The sequence below is a fragment of the Salmo salar genome, chromosome ssa20 (genome assembly GCF_905237065.1).
Source record: "Salmo salar chromosome ssa20, Ssal_v3.1, whole genome shotgun sequence".
NCBI classification, from domain to species: Eukaryota; Metazoa; Chordata; class Actinopteri; order Salmoniformes; family Salmonidae; genus Salmo; species Salmo salar.
Window position 1 is genome coordinate 16,797,932 of NC_059461.1, and position 10,752 is coordinate 16,808,683.

Below are 10,752 nucleotides of genomic sequence, written 5' to 3' on the forward strand. Positions count from 1 at the left end.
CAAGTAGCCTATAGAGAACATCCAATAAACGGCTTTCTCTCCCACACTATGTGGTGCCTTGGTCATAAGACACTGTCATATGCACTGTCCCGTTATAGCCTATATAACACCATATAGAGTTGTTGTAGGGGAAAGCTTTAACGTCCTGACTTTAAAATATTGTCACTTGAATTTACAGCCAAATTAGCCTATTATCTTTAACTTATAACCACATACAGCAAGAAAACGTGCAGCTGCACGAATTGGGAAGGTGGGCTTTGCGCATTTAGCATTCAAGGCGGCAAGCTGTCCCCTTGTGCTCCTTTCAGAGCATGGGGGGGTGGGGGAGGGGGAGACAAAGCTCTTTTCAGACCAGACCCCACATCAGACAAAAGCTGCCCAGAGAAAGCTGGCTAGAGACCCCCAGAGCAACAATAGATTCAAGCAACTATTTTAATAGTACAATCTGGGTTCTGTCCAATGGTCATTAGAATGATTGATTTATGCCAATATTCTTGTAGAGTATCATTTTTTATATTCCGCATGGGTTCAGCGTGAAAGAACATAACGTTTGTTTACACATAAACAGTTTAGCTTAAGATTTGACTGACTTTAATTGACCCCTTGATGTGTAGCTTCAAAATATGTTTCAAATTATTGTGCGCCAGCATAGGCACTGAGAAAACATACACTAAGATAATGAGAAATTCAATGTACTTCATGCACGTGTCCGTGCACGGCATGCACACACACACGGTCGGTGTGACAGTGAACTGCTCTGATTGGACATGACATGTCTACTGTCAGCCTGTCAATGAATCTTCCGTGAGTTAAGAATTTCCCTTTCAAAAAACAGCAAGTATGTTTGCGTGTATGTGTGTGTGTGTGTGCGTCTATGTCTGTATGTCTTTTTGTCTGTGAGTGTGTGTTTGTGCACGTACGAGCAAGTGAGTGTTGTGCTTGAGTGAGAGAGAGATGGATACTAAAAATGGATAGTAAATTCTAATTCAAACACAATTTTAGCCCTCATTCTGTGGCGTTCTCATTCCCAGCCTGTCTGCCAAGTCTGTGTAGTGTAATCGCATCAAAAGCAGAAGATGTAGGAAGACTATATGGAGAGCAGAATACCTCAGTCTGGCTCACCCATTAATGAAACACTTCCATTCCCAGAATATGTATGACAGCATAAAGTGGAGAACTAGATGTCTATCTTTCTGAAGTGGGGTGAACATACAGGTCTACATTTTACTCTTCTTAAAACAAGCCCACATCTCATTGGAAGGATATCATCTTCACACATTCTCAAGTAGAATGCCTCAAAACTTTCCTATTAGCAAATATTAGGTGAACAGCATGAAAAATCGGAATGCCAAAATGATTGATCAAGAACTGAATGTATGAAGATACATGTATAAATATATCTCCATCAAAGGAAACATCTTATGGAAATCCTTTCTCTTTATCTTGAGTGACTGAGGACATCTTGTGGCATGAACATAAAATACATCACAAAGCCATTTTGCTGAGTCCTTTTTTTATTGGACTCAATTCCCCATTCTGCTCCACTTTAGTTGCTCATCATAGCCTGAGAAAATAGACAGACAGAACAGGACAAGTCATTGGTGACATTTCCAGAAAAGGTTTTCCCTCATCATCAGCATCCTGGAAAAACCTTGTAGCTCACGTTTGGTGATTTCATTTTTTATATATACATCAGTTGAAAGAAGTCATTCCCCTCCATGTTCTGTAAAAGTTCCATGACTCTAGGACTAAACAACTCATTCTGTTAATACCATTTGAAAATAAACATTTTTTGTTGTTGCAATGTCTGAAAAGTTGACATTATTGAGATGTACGTTTTTTCCAGAATGCCGACGTCATGCTAATTAACACTGTAATGATGTGTGTGAACCTTAGCTCTGTGAGTAATGTGTACATGTCCTTTTACCTGGTCGATCCAGTCATTGAAGTTGGAGACGCGGGTGAAGACGGTGGGCTTCTTCACGTAGTTGCAGCCCAGACCAGAAACAAAGCTGGCAATACCATGGACCTCCCATACTCCCTCTGGGTTCTTGCAGTTCAGGGGCCCACCAGAGTCACCCTATAGGAGAAGAAGAGGGAAGGGATTTAATACTTAACCAAAGACATGCAACAAGGCATAAATATTCACCCCCCTTGGATTTCTTCACATTTTATTGTGTTACACAGTGGGATTAAAATTGATTAAATTGTCAATATGAGTCAATGATCTCACAATATACTTTGTAAATGGAAGAAAAATGTATACATGAATCAATACGTTAGAAACACCTTTGGCAGTGATTACAGCTGAGAGTCTCCTTGACTAAGTCTCTAAGAACTTTGCACATCTGGATTGTGCAATATTTGCCCATTATTCTTTTCACAATTCTTCAAGCTCTGTCAAGGTGTTGGGGATCATGGCTAGACAGCAATTTTCAAGTCTTGTCATAGATTTTCAAGCAGATTTAAGTCAAAACTGTAACTTGGCCATTGACTGTCTTCTTGGTAAGCAACTCCAATATAGATTTGGCCTTTAGGTTATTGTCCTGCTGTTTGAGGAATTAATCTCCCAGTGTCTAGTGTAAAACAGACTGAAAGAGGTTTTTCTCTAGGATTTCACCTGTGCTTAGCTCCATTCTGAAAAACTCCCCAGTCTTTGCCGATGACAAGCATACCCATACCATGATGCAGCCACCCCCATGCTTGAAAATAAGGAGGCAGTAACTCAGTGATGTGTTGTGTTGGATTTGCCCCAAAGATAAAACTTTGCATTTAGGACAAAAAGTATATTCCTTTGCAATGTAGTTTTGAAATATTACTTTAGTGTCTTGTTGCATACAAGATGCGTATTGTAGTTATTACATTTCTATGAATTGGTAAACATTTGTAAAATGTTATTTTCACTTTGACATTATGGAGTATTTTGTGTAGATCAATTTCAATGCCACTTTGTAAATCAACAAAATGTGAGAAAAAAAATCCAATGTGTGTAAATACTTATGATAATCACTGTATAGACTCCCTATGCATTTATTTGGATATTAAACATTTAATTAAAATAAAAATGATGTGGGGCTTGGTGTCCACTCAATTGACCACATGAGTGGTCAGCGGCTCGATGGGAGGGTTGCCGCACCCAAGGGCTAGGGGTGTTGAGAAAGATACATCGATTTGAACACTGAAGGTAAAAATAGTATCTCTATGCAAGCATTTTGGATATGAAATTAAATATTTCATATGAGGTGACAGTACAGAATGTAACCTTTATTAGAGAGTATTTTCATACATATGTTTTAGAGTTTAGAGATGAAAGCATTATATGTATCTAGTCCCCCTATTTGAAGGTGTCATAAGTATTCACTTAAAGTGTATTAAAGTAGTCAGAAGTTGTAGTATTTAGTCCCACATTCCAAGCTTGTGACTCTACGAACTTGTTGGATGCATTTGCATTTTGTTTTGTTTTGTTTTGTTATGTTATGCCCAAAATAATTAATGGTAAATCATGTATTGTGTCATTTTGAAGTCGCTTGTATTGTAAATAACAATAGAATTAGTTTCTGAAATCTACTACGTTAATGTGGATGCTACCATAGTTACGGACAATCATGAATGAATTGTGAATAATGATGAGCGAGAAAGAGACAACATAATCCGAAACACAACCACAACAAACTGCAAATGCATCCAACAAGTTTGTAGTCACAAGCTTGATGTAGTCATTGCGTCCTATGAATATGGGACCAATTTTTTGAGTACTTTAACTCACTCTATGTGAATTTGTCCAAATACAAATGGGGGGACTAGATACTGTACAGAAAGTGCTTTCATTTCTAAACGATGGAAAAGATATGTATGAAAATACTATAAATTAAAAGGTGAAATCCGGTACTATCGCCTCATATGAAGTATTTCCTCTCAAATTCAAAATTCTGGAGTATAGAGCCAAATTAAAACTTTTAGCTTCACTGTACAAAAAAATATGTAGAGGAGTGAATGTAATTCACTAATGTGTTACTCTCACACACCCACAACACAAACACTAACAGTAACACATAAACACTCACATGTACACAGGCACGCACACACACACACACACATAAACAAACAAACAAACAAAAAATACGCTCATGCACAAACACATATCACACACAATACATACTCTCTGTTTCTCTGTCTTTCTCTCTCTGCCTCTCACACCCCCCAGGGGTACTCACGTTGCAGCCAGCAACAATGCCATCTCCTCCGGCACACACCATGGTGGTCCTGAGAGCGATGCCCCACCAGTCGGGCTTGGAGCAGGTGGCGTGGTCCACCACGGGCATCAGAGCCTGCTGCAGGTTATCAGCAATGGGGCCTCCGGCTAAAACACACACACATGTCACAGTGTAGCTAGTTACCCTACAGGAACACACATGAAAGGGATCATCACACACACACACACACACACACACACACACACACACACACACACACACACACACACACACACACACACACACACACACACACACACACACACACACACACACACACACACACACACAGGCTTACTGTAGACTCTTCCCCAGCCAGTGATGTAACAGGGGTACTGGTTGTCCAGCACAGTGCCAGCAGCAGGGATACAGCCAAGCTGCACATGGTCAGTCAGGGTCACATGCTCAGACAACTTGATCAGGGCAATGTCATTTCTGGTCAATCAGAGACAGAGGAGGAACACAGAGAGAGAGACGGTTGTAGAAGGAAAGGATAGACAGGTGATGCCACTGAAAGTCAGCCCAGTTTATATTGTGATGTACTGCTAGTATATAAGGCTACTCAGAATGCTCTACATATCCAGTGTTGTTTAGGTAAAGACAAAAAAAAAAAAGCTTTGCTTTCTTCCATTCGGTGCTGATGATACAACCCTTAGCAACCCATCAGATCTTTATTGTCAATATCTGTTTTCTTAGTGTAGCATTCAAGGTTTGTTGTGCTAGCCTGTCTATTTGTGGGCCGTACTCTTACCCAAAGGCCACAAAGATGGGGTTCCACTTCTCATGGACAACAAGCTTCTCAGGGATGATGGCCTGGGAGCCTTCCTCAGTCTCAACCAGGTTGTGCTTTCCAACGAACACTCTGTAGGACAGGCTGGGGCTGGGAGGGTTGGAGAAGGTTGAATGCTCAGTGATCACAGCATATATGAGCCGAAAGCTATGTCCGTGTGTGTGTGTGTGTGTGTGTGTGTGTGTGTGTGTGTGTGTGTGTGTGTGTGTGTGTGTGTGCACGAAGGTCTTCTTTGGATGTGCGTATTTGCGTGTAAATGTGAATGTGTAGCCTCTCTTACTTGATACAGTGCGCAGCGGTCATGACCCAGTTGGAGGCAATCAGAGATCCACCACAGGTGTGTCTCCACTCACCGTCCCTCTCATACTGCAGAGAGATCTGGAGAGAAAGAAAAAAAATGAAAGAAAGAGATTAAAAAAGAAAGAAAGAAAGTATAAAAGAAAGAAAGAGAGAGAGTGAGAAATACTGAGGTTGGATAGAACGAGTTACTCATACAGATACATAAGATGTGTGAAGAACGACCTATGGTGAAAAGTGACTTATATAAATGCAATCCAGTATTATAATCATTGTACATAGGGAGTGGGAGATAAGGGTGTCAGTGTACCTGCCAGGGCCAGCTGTGGGGCTTGGCGTCCACTCCATTGACCACACGGGTGGTCAGAGGCTCAATAGGAGGGGTGCCGCACCCGAAGGCTAGGGGGGCAGACAGAGAGACAATCAGGGTCAGGTCTTTCTCTCTAACTCAGAAGTCACCAACTCCGGTCCTGGAGAGCTACAGTGCACGTTATTGTTAAAGCCCAGCACAAGCATATCTGCTTCAGCTGATTAACAAATTATAGTCGCCAGTCTGGACTAATAGTTGAATCAAGTGTTGTGCTCGAGCAAAAGCCTGCACACCCTTCAGCTTTCCAGGATTGCAGTTGGAGTCTCTGTCTGATGTCCACACACATAGAGGCTGACACTTACCGCAAGCGATGAGCACTGAGGCCAGAACAATGGGAATCATGTTAATTGATACGCCGTCTGCTTGGCGACAGCATGACACATCCTACTTTAAACCCTAGTCCTCAGGGACGCCCCGCCCATCTTGATTACACACACTTTCTCATTGGTCCTCCATGACCGCTGTGGATGACAGAGAAGAAATTAGAAACTGCCAACCAATGGTTGGGGGTCCTGATCGCCGGCAGACTGCGACAACAGGTGTGTTTCCTAGAACAATTCACATGGCCTTCACCTTACTTTCCACTCACCTTTCACCAATGTATGTGTATTTCTACATTTCTCAGATACACTAGAATCTGGATATAAACTATAAGTAATAGAGCTTCACATAGTTCCTAACATATTGCCCAGTCCTACTCAGTACTGAGAAAGGGAGTGAACAATGCCACAGTCTCTGAACCCATAGACCACAAACTCTTCCTCTGGATTGGCCCAGTGAGTTACATATGATCCATGGGAATTCAGCACCTGTACCAATGTTGTGTAAGACAGTTCGAGAGTAACCTGTAGTTTACAGAATAAACCCCACTTATGGCAGTTATTAAGCCAAATATTTATTAGTATTACACATATGCAAATATTATGCATATTGCATGTCAGACATGGATGAAAAGTCCCCTGGTGATTTGAAAGACATGGCTATGGCAAAGAGCCGAGGACGGTACAACAGAAGAAAAATAAATCCTCATTAATTTGATTTACGCACATGAATATATTATACTATTCAATCAATGTTTTAATATGTTGGGGTAGGGGGTTTCACTTCAAAGATGATTGTTGACACATCCATTTATTCTTACAGCACTTATTATCGTGTATTCTGGTAAAGAGTCCAGAGAGAGGGTCACAAACATCTGATTCATGGTTTATACATATGGCAAAGGCTGTTTGTGTGTGTTTGTGTGCATGTGCGTGTGTGTCTGTGTGCGTGTGTGTGCATGCAGAAGCAGAAGTGTGTAACCAAAGAAGACATTGTGTGAACATTCAGTGCTACGGTAGGTTCCACTGACTTCCATCGCATGCTCAATACTCTCATCAACTATAGATTTTTGGGCTAGTGGTTAGCTAGTGGTTAGAGCGTTGGACTAGTAACCGAAAGGTTGCAAGTTCAAATCCCCGAGCTGACAAGGTACAAATCTGTTGTTCTGCCCCTGAACAGGCAGTTAACCCGCTGTCATTGAAAATGAGAATTTGTTCTTAACTGACTTGCCTAGTTAAATAAAGATAAAAAAATATATAGGCCTACTGGCAAAGAATCTGATCTCCACACCAACAAATCTGTGATTGTTCATATACCTATAACACGTTATAAAACAGGTGGGTCTAATGCTGATTGGTAAATACTGCATTCCAGCCAGTGTCTGGAGATTCATAACCAACTTGTTGTTATTGAACCAAGTCATATTTGCTTGTTTAGCATTAGCTCTGGGATAAGAGGCAACACTTGTTCAGGTGTTCTAAAGACAATTGTTTCATAATTGTTTGTTCAGAATGTTTATGTAATGTCAAAATGTGCAGTGCTCTATGTCCTGTTGTTGCACAGTATATTTTACATGTTTTAAGAATTACGCTTTATACGATCATGCACTGTTTGTAACGGAAAACGGTTTGTGTCTGTTATGAAATTAACTATAACTGCAGTGTCATCCAGTGGCTGGTGTATGTGTCATAATTCCTGCAGCGACATTATACTTTGTTACTCAATCATGACTAACCTAATCCTCCAGATAAGGTGTGTAGCCTGTGGTAGAGTAACTGACTGCTAACTCTAAGTCCTGTTAATTGCTATGACATAAACCTGTCATAAAAGTCAGTGAAAGGTTCAGTCACAGTTCACCAGCAGCTCTACTGGGGTGGTTCCAGTGTAAAACTGGGGGGTTGTTTATGGAGGCTAAACTTAAAGGGATAGTTTGAGATTTTGGCATTTAAGCCCTTTTTTTCTAGTTACCCAGAGTCAGATGAACTCATGGATACCATTTGAATGTCTCTGCGTGCTGTTTGAAGGAAGTTGAAGGTAGTTTCTGTATGCTAGCTGATCGCATAGACTTCCAGTCATTGCGCTACAGCTAATAAGTTGCTCCAGAAAAACTACCTTCAACTTCCGCCAAAATGCACGCAGAGACAAAAATTGTATCTCTTTAAATCAAAAAGACCAAGGCACTTTTATCAGAGAGTTGCAGTTAAAACACCTGTATTGAATTGGCATCTCTATGTAGTCAAGTTAAAAACAAGGCAAACAAATTGTCTGTGTGTGTTTTTTATCAGAGCCGGGACGTGTCAGAGACAGTGTCAGCCACAGTGTTAGAGGGTGGCTTCAGCACAGTTCCACGGTTCAAAGGTCGTCAGTGACTCCCCTCTCTCTTATACTGTTTAAATCCCAGTCACTCAGTGTGCGTAGAAGCATACACAGGAAAACTGGCATGGTGGTGTCCGACTCTTCACCGTAGTGGCCTATGTCTAAATTCTAGTTAGTCTGTGTCTTCCTATAGCAAAGCCAGGTGAAAAATTGCAGCCCAGCCATAAGCAGCACAAAAGAAACTCAACGAAGACAATGGTGAAGTCATCGCATACAGTATGTATGTGTGTTTGTGTGTAGCATGCAGATGTAACCCATCGTGCAATGACGTCACAGTTTCTGAGACCTGAAGTAGTATAGACTTCAGGACAGAATGTTGATGTGAACACAAGATCAAACCCCGTGTGTGTTGATTGACTGGTTGGATTACCTATTTCTTCCAGCAAACAAGTAAAAATGTAATCTATGATGTGTGATATCTGAAAGTAGAACATTTGTCTTCTCTCATCATGGCAGCATCTAAGAAGAAATGCTCCTTGGTCACGGGGCTGGAGGGCATTGGCCCCCTGGTGTGTTCTGTTGAGGAGAACCCCAAGCCCACCACCACGGTGATCAAGGGTAATATCCTGGATCCTGTGGAATGGACCTAGAAAGTTTGAGTTTGGCAAAGACAAGTATAAAATAAACTTACACTCAAGACATACAGTGCACAGTACACACACACACACAAAAGGAACATGGTGCACGCACAAAGACGCTTACGCCCATATACATACTTGTATGTGGAGCACACACACCAAATACAAACCCATTTGTCTTTGTCTCTCTCCTCAGCTAGAACCACTGGTTTGATGGCATGGCCTTAATGCACCACTTCCACATCCGTGACGGTGAGGTGACCTACAGCATCCGCTTCCTGCACAGCGACTCCTACGTGCGTGGTTCTGAGAAAGATTTCATCGTGGTGTGTGAGTTTAGAACCATGGTTATGCCTGACTGCTGCAAGAACATCTTTGCTTGATTCTTTTCCCAATTCAAGATTCCCAGTAAGTGACTTAAGAGCTGTGTACCTCTGTGTGCAGTAGGGGAGAGTGGGGTAAGTTAAATCGTGTTAGAGAAATAAAGATAGACTTGGTTTTAAAAATGTTGTGGTAATATTTCATTCAGTACAGACATTTTCTTAATCTGACCCGCGGCTCAAATTGTGGGAAGAGACTACTTTTTTTTGGACAAGCTACGTTTTCAAAATTGTAATGTTTAAATTAATTCTGATTATTTCCAGGGATACACAACATCCTGAAATATATGTAGATATGTTTATTGGAAATAATACTATATTTCCCTTGATGGAGTGATGATGAATGTAAAAGAATTGCTCACCCCACTCTCCCCTACATTCCCCATTTTTCTGGTTGTGGCTTGCGGCCTTGATGAGTGCTGTTGACTGTATGTATTGTCTTGCTCACAGGTTGGGCGGCCACTGGGCAGTTAGGTATGACTCCTTTGGGTTTCCATGAAAAGTGGGGGGAAAAAAACGCAGCTCATCTGTGGTAGGCTACGTGAATAACGAGATACTCTTCCACCTGTAATAATTGATTTGGATTTATAAGTTTACAGTTGAAGGTGCTTCACTCAACTCTGACTCATGCCCCACCACCACAGAGTTTAGTTTTACCTGTTGTTGTCTTAGCTGATTAGCTGTTGTTGTCTTACCCGTTGTTGTCTTAGCTAGCTCTCCCAATCAACACCCGTGACTGCTTTATGCCTCGCTTTATGTCTCTCTCTAATGTCAATATGCCTTATATACAGTTGTTTAGGATAGTTATTGTTTTAGTTTACTGAGGAGCCCCTAGTCCCACTCAACATGCCTCAGATACCTCTTTTGTCCCACCTCCCACACATGCGGTGACCTCACCCAGCATAACTAATGCGTCCAGAGATGCAACCTCTCTTATCATCACTCAATGCCTAGGTTTACCTCCACTGTACCCGCACCCTACCATACCCCTGTCTGTACATTATGCCCTGAATCTATCCTACCACGCCCTGAAATCAGCTCCTTTTATTCTCTGTCCCCAAAGCACTAGACGACCAGTTTTGATAGCCTTTAGCTATCAGTCTTTCTCTTCTTCTTTCACTGTAACAGCCTCACCCTCTACTTCTGTTTACTGCTCTTAAACGCTAGTAAAACTAAATGCATGCTTTCAACCGATCACTGCCCACACCTCCCCGCCCGACCGACTAGCATCACTACTCTGGACGGTTCTGACTTAGAATAGTCTTTCTCTTCTTCTTTCACTGTAACAGCCTCACCCTTTACTTCTGTTTACTGCTCTTAAACGCTAGTAAAACTAAATGCATGCTTTCAACCGATCGCTGCCCACACCTGCACGCCCGACTAGCAT

The 10,752-nt window shown here is 41.7% G+C and overlaps 1 protein-coding gene across 1 annotated transcript; it reads right to left on the minus strand.

Annotated features, from left to right (window-relative positions):
- Positions 1-1,496: 1,496 nt before the first annotated feature.
- On the minus strand, positions 1,497-6,094 carry ela3l (elastase 3 like). The gene is made up of 8 exons (XM_014161084.2): positions 6,013-6,094; positions 5,651-5,739; positions 5,324-5,421; positions 5,005-5,133; positions 4,552-4,688; positions 4,215-4,360; positions 1,928-2,080; positions 1,497-1,564 (listed from the first exon to the last, which is right to left on the minus strand). Exons 1-8 carry the CDS (start codon positions 6,050-6,052, stop codon positions 1,547-1,549), a joined length of 810 nt encoding a protein of 269 aa, XP_014016559.1. The 5' UTR covers positions 6,053-6,094; the 3' UTR covers positions 1,497-1,546.
- Positions 6,095-10,752: the final 4,658 nt, after the last annotated feature.

Excerpts from the sequence above, each read along its gene's own strand:
- ela3l (XM_014161084.2), bottom strand. The coding sequence starts at position 6,052 with ATGATTCCCATTGTTCTGGCCTCAGTGCTCATCGCTTGCG. Across the intron at positions 5,422-5,650 it reads CCCACAGCTGGCCCTGGCAG|ATCTCTCTGCAGTATGAGAG; the intron begins GTACACTGACAC and ends CTTTCTCTCCAG. Across the intron at positions 4,361-4,551 it reads TGGCTGGGGAAGAGTCTACA|CCGGAGGCCCCATTGCTGAT; the intron begins GTAAGCCTGTGT and ends TGTGTGTTTTAG.